Source organism: Sinocyclocheilus rhinocerous, unplaced genomic scaffold, assembly GCF_001515625.1.
Source record: "Sinocyclocheilus rhinocerous isolate Xijiao unplaced genomic scaffold, SAMN03320098_v1.1 scaffold25, whole genome shotgun sequence".
In the NCBI taxonomy this organism is placed as follows: Eukaryota; Metazoa; Chordata; class Actinopteri; order Cypriniformes; family Cyprinidae; genus Sinocyclocheilus; species Sinocyclocheilus rhinocerous.
Genome location: NW_015647048.1, coordinates 380,355 through 392,726, shown reverse-complemented (window position 1 = coordinate 392,726; position 12,372 = coordinate 380,355). Strand labels below are relative to the sequence as shown.

At 35.5% G+C, this 12,372-nt stretch overlaps 1 protein-coding gene across 2 annotated transcripts; it reads left to right on the top strand.

Annotated features, from left to right (window-relative positions):
• Window positions 1-499: 499 nt before the first annotated feature.
• Window positions 500-10,182, top strand: LOC107708594 (oxysterol-binding protein-related protein 1-like). Of its 2 annotated transcripts, none has more exons than XM_016512859.1 (13): window positions 500-591; window positions 2,228-2,368; window positions 3,959-4,034; window positions 4,367-4,501; window positions 5,793-5,890; window positions 5,974-6,156; window positions 6,270-6,377; window positions 6,498-6,587; window positions 7,435-7,564; window positions 7,659-7,766; window positions 9,053-9,176; window positions 9,663-9,753; window positions 9,995-10,182. In XM_016512859.1, exons 2-13 carry the CDS (start codon window positions 2,310-2,312, stop codon window positions 10,095-10,097), a joined length of 1,305 nt encoding a protein of 434 aa, XP_016368345.1. In that variant the 5' UTR covers window positions 500-591; window positions 2,228-2,309; the 3' UTR covers window positions 10,098-10,182. The 2 variants fall into 2 exon arrangements, with proteins under 2 accessions (XP_016368345.1, XP_016368346.1); XM_016512860.1 differs by having other exon boundaries at window positions 504-591; window positions 2,248-2,368.
• Window positions 10,183-12,372: the final 2,190 nt, after the last annotated feature.

The window sequence follows — 12,372 nt, the reverse complement described above, 5'->3', positions numbered from 1 at the left end:
TTTCTGAAGGGTGCTTACTCTGTTAAAGAGGAGTAAAGCTTCTTAAGACGGCTCAGTGTATAGTGAGCAGTAATGTTCCATTACACCCTTCATAAGCACTTCTATCTATCTATCTATCTATCTATCTATCTAGGTTTACTGTTGATGTTTATCATATTAAGTTATCATGTTTATTTATTAATTTCTTAACAAGGGCTGTATAGACATCACATTTCCACACAGTCTATACCTATACATTGTATTGTGTATTGAGTCTTGTGGCATTAGTATGCAGTGAACGTAGAGCCATTGAGGTAACAGTCACATTTATTACAGAACTCTGCTGAAAAGTATGAAAGGATTGCATTATTATTAATAGTTCAGGTATATATACTATAGCTGTATGTGTTGGTGTGAGTGTTCATCGCAGCACAGGTGTAGATTGATCAGCTGCTCTCCGATCCTCTTTATGCTGAGCTCTGCAAACACACACACACACACACACACACACACACTGTCTCTCCTGTGCTCCATTTCGCGCAGCAGTCTCACATACAGGAACAGCAGAGAGGACGCAAAACAAGGTGACTCCTGCAGAGGCCATCCAGGCAGGTACATTCACATTTCTGCTCTTCTCTGCTCACATCTTTACTTTCATGTCACTTATTTCACTGTCAAATGAAGCTACTGACAGTAGATTTAGTTAGAGTATGACCTCTGGCGCTGAAAGTGAAGATAGGTCGAGTGATTGAAAATGTGACAAGAATAGTAGCATCTGTCATGTTGTCACTCTATAGACTACAGTAACATTAATCAAAACAGGATTCTATATACATATTGTATACCACATGATATCTTTTTTTATCAAGTGTTGAGTGTTTTTATCAGTTTTCCTCCGTGTTTTGATGTCACTGAGCCGGTGGGATTTTTTTTATAATGCTTGAATTTCTGATTAAATTTTTTGCATTATTGTATGTTATCAATGTTTCAGGTGTGGCATCAGTAAGGACAGACATATGAGCAGAGTCTAATCTAATTAGATTAAAATTAATTATACCAACAATAAAATATGAATTTTTGGATTTGTTTCTTATTTGTTTATTGGTTAGCTATTATTTTAATTTACTCTGCCCTATTCAGAGTAAATTAAAGTAATAAAATATGTATTATATATAAAAAGCTTGCTACGTTTACTGCATTAGATTAACCAATACTTGTCATAGCACTTATATATTATTGCTCTTTTGATTGCTTCTATTGTCCTCATTTGTAAGTTGCTTTGGATAAAAGCGTCTGCTAAATGACTAAATGTAAATGTAAATATAGTTAAGTTGTAGATTATTGGAGTATGTTTTACAATAAAATACTATTTCATTTTATTTTTTACTTCAAAAATACACATTTAACAATGTGTTGCTTGATGTTTATTTGTAATAATTTGTATAATCTTCTCGCAATTATTAGTTGTTAATAGGCAAATTTAGTTGTTATTGTAAGCAATGTTTACGCAAAAAAGGTGCAAAACCTGTCACTGTGATGGTACCCTTTCAAAAGGTACTAATATGTCCCATTTAGGCACTAATATGTACACTTTAGGTACTAATATGTATGTTTAAGGTACTAATATACTCCCTTTAGGGGTAAATAAGGTACAAAGGTGTACCTTTAGAAAAGGTTCTGCCCCCATGACAGCTTTTGCACCTTTTTTCTGAGAGTGTTGTATAGCTAAGTGCCTTTTTAGGGCTCTCTCGGCAGACAGATGTTCAGTACAGTGTGAACTACAGTAAACACACGACATTAAACACTGATAAAGGTTTAAATGCAAGTCTTAATTTGCTTGTAGCAGTTGACAGATGTCATCATACCACCTGTCATAATACTGTCATAATCTTATAATCCCCTATGCTTTACAATGATAGAAACATGTGCATACTTTGCTTAAACTTATGTTTCATATACATAATGCACACAACAAGAAATAATTTGAACGGTATTTCTCTAATACAAATCCATTTGTTGATGTTAATTGTCCACATTCTCAGTTCTAGGCTGCATTTCCCAAAAGTATCGAAATAATATTACGAAACACTGGCATCAATGTTCTCTATGATCTACTTTGACTTACAAAGCTGTTTGAAAACATAGTTCTGGTCTTGACAGTCTGTCTATATCATTCTATGCATTTGTTTATCTTTATAAAGTTATCAAATGTTCTTCTTTTTCTCATCAAGCACCATGTTTTTGCTAGATCCTTCTATGTTTTTCTAGAGCCAGAACAGTTTGGTGTCTACAGACACAGCTTCAACTGTGACCCCAGAGACTGAGACATCATGTCAGGGGACGGTAGCCAGGGTGACAAAACCCAGTGCAATGGAGAGAAAAATCACAGGTATACCTTCGGTTTCATGGGATTTGGTTTTCCTTTCTCATTTTAAATTGTGCATTCACTTTACCCTGTGTATTAAAAAGGCCATTTTGCAGTGTTTGCAGATGATTATTATTGTTGTTGCTTAAACATGCTGTTAAAACCTCATTAACAGGGTTTCTGCAGGTCTTTAAAAGGTCTTTAAAAGTGTATACTTCACATTTTCACAAATTAAGGCCTTAAAAGCTCTTAAATCGGAGCAGAAGAGAGCAACCTTAAATTCATCAAGTCGCGGCATTAAATGTTGCATGCATTGCAGAAAATTAATATCTTAAGTATTTTTGTTTTTGTTGTTCCAATGTGAATATGTAAACATCCTTAAATCCAAATACATTTTTCAGATGCAAAAGGATGATATGAAGTCTTGTTTTCTGAGAAATGGAACAATATTAAATGAGTTCATGATTAAAACAAGAACAAACATCTGTTAATGTGGTATTAAAACTTGTTTTCCCTTTGGATTAAGTTTATTTTTCTGAGCCCACTGGCAGATATGTGTTGATCAGTTGTAAGTCATATTTTCAAATTTTGAAGTGTTGCTAATACAAGACATTTACATTTAGAGACCATATTGACCATACTGTGTTCAATTAAATTTATTCCTAACATTTTCTTTACTTGGTCTTAAAAAGGCTTTAAAAGTCTTAAATGTACCTTCATAAACCTGCAGAAACCTTAATTTAATCAAGTGAAGTCAGTTTTATTTGTTTAGCTGAGTAAAACCATATTCCATCACTTAGCTACATGAAGTATATAATTATGGTCACATTATTAATCAATTATAACTATAGAAGCCCCAAGACAGAGCCTTGTGGCACTCCATATTACAATATTACACTTATGCAGAATGTCGTGATCTATGGTGTCTGTATTATGGCAAGCCCTACATTGTGACCAAAAAAAATAATTGTAATAATTGGTTGGACAATTGGTTTTCTAGTATTTAGACCAGGGTTTTTCAGTTTTTAATCCGGTTCAAGTTGGTGAAATGAGCTATTGAGCAAGGACCCCCTGTTAAATAATATAATATTGAGTGTAGCATTGTTGGCATTCATTCATTCAGTCGTAGGCCAACCTCATATTGTAGCCTTAAATTTGATGCGGGCAGCAACAGGAAGCCAGTGGAGTGAGAGCAAAAGAGGGACATTTATAGTTTATACTAGTAAAATATTATTTAATTTACATATTTTCTTAAATGATGCTTACATGGAACTGCCATTGTGATTTATACCTGATAGCAAATGTGCCACAAAAAATAAATATATACTTTTAAGTTGTGATTTAAGACTGCTCCCTTCTTGGTTACGGGGTTACGAGGTTAAGCCTGGTTTATACTTGACGTCAGCAGTTGTACTATTGAATCTGAATATAAGCTTTGCTTTACCTGCTGCACGAGGCTGCAGTCGTGCTTATATTAAGAACAACAGCATTCTTGCTCATGTAATATTGCTTAAATATATTGGCTGGAATACATGTTTGCATTTGATGTTCTCCGATTACCTGTGCAGTTCTGAACTCATAGGGAAATGTGTTTCATTGTCCATGTTGGAATAGGTCGGCTCTTCCTGCTGCAATGTTCTCACGAAGCAATGTCAGTATGTGGAGTGTTCTCAAAAAATGCATTGGGATGGTGAGTCAAATATGCTTATATATGCATAAATACGTTTGTATTGCAAGATTTGCATGATGTAAGCATGCCAAATTAATTCTCCGGTTTGTAAAGTGGAAATCTGCTTCTGAAATTTCTGAACTGACTTTGAATAACAACACTACTTTCTTCAGGAGAGCTGCTTGAACCAAACTTGTTTAATAATTGATAAACTTGGCACAGCTATTAAACTGATCTGATGAACTTTACAAGAACTATACAAAACAATCTGCATTCTTAAGTGTTATAGAATAAAGGTGACTTGAGTTCTGTTAATCTGTTAATCAATTGTTCTCATATTTAACTCTTCACAGGAACTGTCTAAAATCACAATGCCAGTGATTTTTAATGAGCCTTTGAGTTTTCTTCAGAGATTGACTGAATACATGGAGCACACATACCTCATCCACAAGGCCAGCACTTCACAAGACTCCATCCACAGAATGAAGGTAAATATATATATATATATTTTTTAGGCCATGAAACCCTTGGTGAATTGAGAAATAGAGCAGGGACCTATTGAGTAAAACAGAGCATTGAATTTAAGCCTGGCCTATATTAACATGCATATGGTACAATTAATGTATTCTGGCATGATGTTTGCATTACAAAGCCATTGAAATGATTATGGTGGTGTACAGAATTTAGATTTTACTTATGTTTTTAAATGGGAGAGGCCATGAAAATTAGTTGAATTTCAGTTTCTTAACTTCAGCTTTGGTTAAGTTGAAGTTAAATCACTATTTTTAATGCAGATTAATTTTTGGTGGTACAATTAAATTTCTCATAAAAATGTCTTAATGTCTGAATTAATCTATATGTTTTGCATTTAATTACCTTGAGCATAAGTATGCATTGTGTAAATTTTATGTAATCCTATGTAAATACAATGCACTTTTTTTTGTAGTGAATATAATTAATGAAATATTAGACCAAACACAGAAGATTAATTTTGATTATAAGCAATATAATTATACTCAATAAACCTGAAATGGCTCTGCAGCCAAATGAAGAGTAAAATATAAACTGAAGTATAACTATAAGGTTGTTCAAACTTACTGTAAAAATAAATATTCATGAAACAGACTCTTACTCTTACAGTTACATGAATTCGTTTATCACTCAAACACAACCACAGCCAAAACTCTATGTACCTACAGGCCAACTTGCACATTTAAAAACTCTTTTCAAAACTGTTAAACTTAAGTTCAAAACCTAACATAATATACAGTAATTTGTTACATTTCTATAGTAATGCTGTACTGAAATATAGTCTAAATCAAAAAAAAAATTAAATGCTATCAAAACATTCAGATGTAACTGAACACATACACAGGTGCTAGTCTTTCAATTTCATTACCATCTACACAAAAGGGGAAACATAGGAATAATTTTGTGCTATAATGTAAACATGGAGCGTGTAACATTTACATCAGTTAATTCTAAGCAGTGGAGAGTGTTCTTGTTTTATAAAATTAAACAGAAAAATCATTGTATAATGCTAATGTTAGTGTTTCTAGGTCATTGTTTTATAAGTGATTGTTGGGGAAAACCTTTGCTAGGTGTTATGGAAGAATGAGATTTTGGTAGTTTTAGTGCATTTTGAATGTGAAATGTACTCCTGTGCCAAGATTAAAGTTGGTTAAGAGAACTGTGTGAAGAGTTTTGAAAAAGTGACCTAAGTATTAAGACGTGATTGTAAAAAAACTGTAATCTGTTGGTAATTCTTTGCTTTTTCAGTGTGTGGCAGCTTTTGCTGTGTCAGCTGTGGCCTCGCAGTGGGAGAGGACGGGAAAACCCTTCAACCCACTGCTCGGAGAAACCTACGAGCTGCTCAGGTCAGTGTTTTACATCGACTGATCGGTTATGAGCCGAACACGTCAATGTTTCATATGAACCGTCAGTGTTTTTGAGTCATCAGAGAGGATCTGGGGTTCAGATGGGTCTCTGAGCAGGTCAGTCATCATCCGCCGGTCAGTGCCTTCCACGCCGAGGGCATAAAGAGCGACTTCAGGTTTCATGGCTCCATTTATCCGAAACTGAAATTCTGGGGAAAGAGTGTGGAGGCCGAACCTCGTGGAATCATCACCTTAGAGCTTCCTCTGTGAGTCCTTTACAGCCAGTAAACATGCATGTGTTTATTCCACATGTCCCACATCTTACATGTAAATTCAGCTATATGATCGACTTGTGTTTTGTTAACTTGCTGTTTTTCAGCCACAATGAAGCCTACACCTGGACCAACCCGACCTGCTGTGTTCATAACATTATCATGGGACAACTGTGGATTGAGCAATATGGAAATGTTGAAATTATTAATCATAAGTAAGAGCAAGTGTATCGTCCTCTGATTTGACATAAACAAGGGTGTAGATTAGATCATTGTTGCTTTATTAAGCTTGGAGAAGAACAACTACTGTGAAAGACTACTGTGTTTTTTAACAGAACTGGGGAAAGATGTTGTTTGACTTTCAAACCGTGTGGAATATTTGGAAAAGAGTTGCATAAAGTGGAAGGATACATACTTGATAAAAGGTATGTAGACATTACTAAAATGACAAATGTTATTTCTGTCCCAGAGACCCAAATAAGCTGATTCAATTTACTGTAGTGTGGTGTAGTGCAGTATGTGAAGCTCTCACACGTTAACTCTGGTCCACTAATTTGATTGGATATGTAGTGTTCCAAGAGGGTTGATATTTCATATAACAACACAAAAGCATTTTACTTTTTTTGATTGTGCATTTTAGACATTCTACTAACTATAAGTAATTTTGCAACTACATGTCAAATAGCAGTCATTAGATTATCCTGTCTGCTTTAATAGTTTAACCGTTACTTTATGTATCACTTTGCTTATCTGTGTTTTTATAAAACCAATATCACTCTCACAATTGCACAGTTGTACTGTAAATGTTATACAGTATGTAGTAGCCGTGCCAGTATTCATTGCAACAGCATGATTGCAAGTGATGTATTTACATAATCATACTGATTTGACTTGAACTAGTATTTGGTTTGTTAGGATAGGATAATATTTGGCCGAGATACAACTATTTGAAAATCTGGAATCTGAGGGTGCAAAAAAAAAAAAAAATCTAAAATATTGAAAAAGTCGCCTTTAATATTACTAATCAAAAATTAAGTTTTGATATATTTACGGTAGGAAATTTACAAAATATCTTCATGGAACATGCTCTTTACTTAATATCCTATGATTTTTGGCATAAAAGAAAAATCTATAATTTTGACCCATACAATGTTTTTGGCTATTGCTACAAATATACCCCAGCGACTTAAGACTCCAGGGTCACAAATTAGCTTTGACTTGATATTAGACTGAACTGTTATGAACGTTGTTCTTTTCTTTATGTCTGTCCAGTAAAAGAAAGATCTGTGCTCTGTATGGCAAGTGGACGGAGTGCTTGTATTCTGTGGATCCAGCGATATTTGATGCTCACAGAAAATCTGACACAAAGCTCTCTGAGAAGGACAGGAAGGGAAGCACACAGGTGACGGCTGAGATAATGATCACCAACATACTTCATTTGATTTGGTGTATTTAATGGCAATATTGCTGACATACAGAACTGGTGTCTCTTCTAGAGTAATAATGCGGATGAAATGCCTCCTCCAGAAGCCGAGACCGTGCAGGCGATTCCAGGAAGTGAGCTGATCTGGAGGATATCACCGCGACCAGACAACTCCGGGAAAGTATGCGGAATATTTCAGCATTTATCGTCACACACTCTTGTTCTAATGATGTGATTCATTACCAAACATGATATAATTATCATTTTAGCATTACACATCACTTGGGCTGGAGATGAGCACCAGTAGCCAAGTATGTGGACGTGACTGCAATGATCGCTAATAATGTAACATTTTACTGAATTAGAATCTGAACTCCAAATCATTTTCGGAATTAGAATCAGTTAGTGCCTCTGATTCCTTGCGATTGATTTCTAGTTTGAGGGCCCTATTGGAGGGGGTTTGTATTGGCTATGGCGCACACATATATATTTAAGTGTAAATTAACATTTGTTTCCACTCTGTATTTTTGTAGGCATCCCAGAATTTTGCATCACCCTGATTCCCTCGACAACATCTCAATAGGATTTTTCATTGGTTTTTGGATTATTGCAGAAAATGACGGTGGACGAGAGAGCTCAACGCGCTTTAAATGAACATGCAAATAGAAAAAAAAAACACCTGCAAATTAAGAAAACATCTTCATCAATTTGACAACACACGCGTTGCAAATTCTAACAACACAAATAAAGAAACGCGCTGCAAATACAAAAAAACTAAAATACAAACAAAAACATAAACACTGCAAATATGCACAGATCACATCGGAAATGTTTAAAGGAAGCGTGTTTCTTTGTTTGTGTTGTGAGAATTTGCAACGCGTGTGTTGTCAAATTGATTTTTTCTATTTGCATGTGTTTTTTCATTTGCAGCGTGTTGAGCTCTCTTGGCCACCGTAGAAAATAAGCAAACGTTTGATTCTGACATGCTTTGTTCATCATGATAATCTTCACAAATGAATGCTGCTTTTATAAAATTTGAAGCCTCAATACAATCTGCAGCAGTAAAAAGCTAAACAGAGGCTATAAAGAAACTACACCACGGTCACATGACTTCAACATCACCACAATTAACTCTTTCAGTCTTCATTTAAAAACACTTTCCCTGAAAGTTTGAGTTATAATCGTTTGCAAGAGTGCAAACACATCGAGGTGGTGAAAGCAACTGATGTTTAATGTCACCGACAACCTCTGTAGTCCCATTCAGACACTTATTAGCAACCGGCTTTTTCAAGACAACTAAAAGCTAAAAATCACAAGGGGGTAGTACTGATGTATTTTATGTCTTAGAATAAATTTCCATGCTGGTTCCAATTTGCAAAACATACTCTACGCTGGAGACCAGCAATGCTGGATTTTTTCAGCAGGGGTGGCATATTGTCACTCAATGTCTTTCTTTCTTTCTGTCAGTTCTATGCTTTCACGACATTCGCTCTGCAGTTGAATGCGCTGGATGCAGAGATGGAGCGAATTCTTCCACAAACAGACTGTCGTCTGAGGCCCGATATCAGAGCCCTGGAGAATGGAGACATAGGTACATCGACCGCTTATTGTGTCTTATAAAGAAACACATGCATTCACCCAGAAAACTCACAACCACTGTAGTTACACTGTCACTGCAGTCTTCACACCAAATACAGTTCTATACATTACTTTCAGTTCATGCATTCCCAGGGAATTGAACCCACGGCCTTGGCTTTATTAGTAACATGGTCTACTATTTGAGCTACAGGAACACCACCAATATGCTAAAAATTAAACAAATAATTAAAATTGAAAAAAATAAATATATTTTAAAAAGCTACTTCAAAATATTAATAAAAACTGTAAATAATACTAAAATAACACTGCACTGATATTGTTTTCTCATGGAGTGTTGAGCCACTCTTTTGCTGTCCTGATTGGATAGGAGTGTGCGACATCGGTTTTTGTTCCAGTTTATAATGCCATAATAGAAGACTGCTTAACTGTAATACTATAGAGTTTGAATGCGTGATTTGCATCGCTGCTGTTTCCCCAGATTTGGCCAGTGCAGAGAAGACCAGACTGGAGGAAAAACAACGAACGGCTCTGAAAAATCGCTCCAAATCAGACGAGGAATGGAAAATAAGGTTTGACAAGTTAATAAATACACAACAACAAAGCATACACAGATGGGTGAAAGTACATACCTCAGGGGCCTTCTTTGTTCTGAAATGACTGTACATGAAGACTTATGATTAAACCGTCTGTGTTTGCAGACATCAGCACTGATTGCAATCTGCACGTGGCTGAATGTAGAGTTATTTTGATGATGGACAGACATGATTGCATTGATCTACACCTTAACATCAAACTCATGTTCGCATGCAGGTGGTTTCATCAGGGGCCGAATCCTTACACCGGAGCCCCAGACTGGCTCTACACCGGCGGCTACTGGAACAGGAACTACTCACACCTGCCTGACATATACTGACCTCAAACTACTGCAGGAAATGCATTTGAGTATATATATATATATATATATATGACCTGGACCACAAAACCAGTCATAAGGGTAAATTTTTTGAAATTGAGATGTATACATTTCCTGAAAGCTGAATAAATAATATTTTAATTGATGCATGGTTTATTAGGATAATATTTGGCCGAGATACAACTATTTGAAAATCTGGAATCTGAGGGTGCAAAAAAATCAAAATATTGAGAAAATCATCTTTAAAGTTGTCCAAATGAAGTTCTTAGCAACGCATATTACTAATCAAAAGTTAAGTTTTGATATATTTACAGTAGGAGATTTACACAATATCTTCTTGGAACATGATATTTAGTTAATATCCTAATGATTTTTGGCATAAAAGAAAAATCGATCATTTTGACCCATACAATGTTTTTTTTGGCTATTGCTACAAATATACCCCAGCGACTTAAGACTGCTTTTGTGCTCCAGTGTCACATTATATATATATATATATATATATATATATATATGTATGTGTCCGATTTAGTGCTAAACTGTGATTATGATGACACAGTTAAAGTCATCATGACGTAAGAGCACAAGATCTAACCTGAGCTTTTCTTTCAGCCCATCCAAGTGTAGTATTTATTCATAAAAGACATATCAGAGACAGATATGTGAGATAATGTGTGTTACATCCCAAGAATTTGTTGAAAACATTTATAACATTTAAACGTTTTCATTTTTATGGAAACTTTTAAACAATATGGATTATTTTCATACAACTAGATATAGAACAATAGTGTTTCTCTTACGACTCATTTAAATAGATTAGGATCTACATTAAAAGAGCGAATGATTCACATCCAGTCAAATGTGCCTGGATGAAACATAAAAAATATCCTAATAATATATGTTGTGCAAATACTCTAGTCAACTCTTTAAATAGATTGCATGTGAAGCTGAAGGGTGACACAAAATCTGCTGGTATTTGACAAAGATGGCACTCTGTTGCATTTTAAGTTTCAAATATTTGTGTTTTGACATCAGTAGGTTTGCTAAATGTCTTAAAGAGGGAAATCCTAACATGAACAAGCAGAAAAATGGGCTCTTTGTTGTGTATATGACCATTAAACAGCTGCCCCCTGAAAAATGCATGTTGCCACTATATTTTTCATTCCTCATAACACTTTTTACTGTTGATAAATAAAAGGCTTTCTGAAACTGAACACATTTTTGTGTGTGTTTAAATGTATATTATATGGATACATCTTATGAACGCATGCCTGGTCCTATTTCACCCTTGTGAGAAATCACATTTTGCATAAAAAAAAAACAAAAACGCTTATTCTAGGACCACTTGGGGTTTATAAATCATCACTGGTGAATCAATCTGTAACATCAAAAGCAAGGCAATCTCCAATGGTCCGACCATATTCACTGCAATCCTTTGGAAAAGACAGATGTTGGTACAGTATATGCGTACATTAGCATACATAGAAGAAGATTTAACCCATATGTTCCCAGACAGCAACATAGTGTTGGCCCAGATCCGGCCCACATCTGGCCCATGTGAAATCCATGCGGGCTAGATGTGGGCCGGATCTGGGCCGAAACTGTCTGCTGTCTGGGTTACCAGAGCGCAGCCGGGGAATCGTTACTAACAGCATCCATGTTAAAGCTTTGCTGTTTACTATTATTCTGAGACTTTGAGACCTTCTGCTTGTGCATACAGATATGGTTGCTCAAACACTTTCAGTGGATTCCACCTACTGCTAGTAAAGTCCATCTTTACTAATAATTAAATATTACTTTAGCAACCCCGTCATTTGTGTGTATAAATCAGGTGCAAGTAGAAGCAGAAAAAGGAGGGTTTTTTTTTTCTCCCAGAAAAACCAGAGTCTACATTTTCTTTCCCTACCTGATTGCTGGAGCTGAATGATTACAGATCATTCTGACAGCTTGGTTTTGATTACCATTGACTTCCACTGTATGGAGAAAAACAAAACAAGCCAAAAAAAAACAAAAAAACAGACATTTTTCAAAAGACACTGAAACAATATGTTTCATGTTCACCGGAAGAAAGCCAACAATAAAGCAATAAGCCCCAAGAAGCCGTGGTTTACAGTGAATTTATAACAGCTAAGGGGCGTTGTTAGATGCCTTACCCTAACCCTAACTAACCCTAACCTAACCCTAACCCTAACACGGGGTGCCTAAAACCCCCTTAGCTGTTATAAATTCACTGTAAACCACGGCTTCACGGGGCTTATTGCTTTTATAAAACGGT

Excerpts from the sequence above, each read along its gene's own strand:
- LOC107708594 (XM_016512859.1), top strand. The coding sequence starts at position 2,310 with ATGTCAGGGGACGGTAGCCAGGGTGACAAAACCCAGTGCAATGGAGAG. Across the intron at positions 4,502-5,792 it reads ACTCCATCCACAGAATGAAG|TGTGTGGCAGCTTTTGCTGT; the intron begins GTAAATATATAT and ends TTGCTTTTTCAG. Across the intron at positions 7,565-7,658 it reads ACAGGAAGGGAAGCACACAG|AGTAATAATGCGGATGAAAT; the intron begins GTGACGGCTGAG and ends TGTCTCTTCTAG.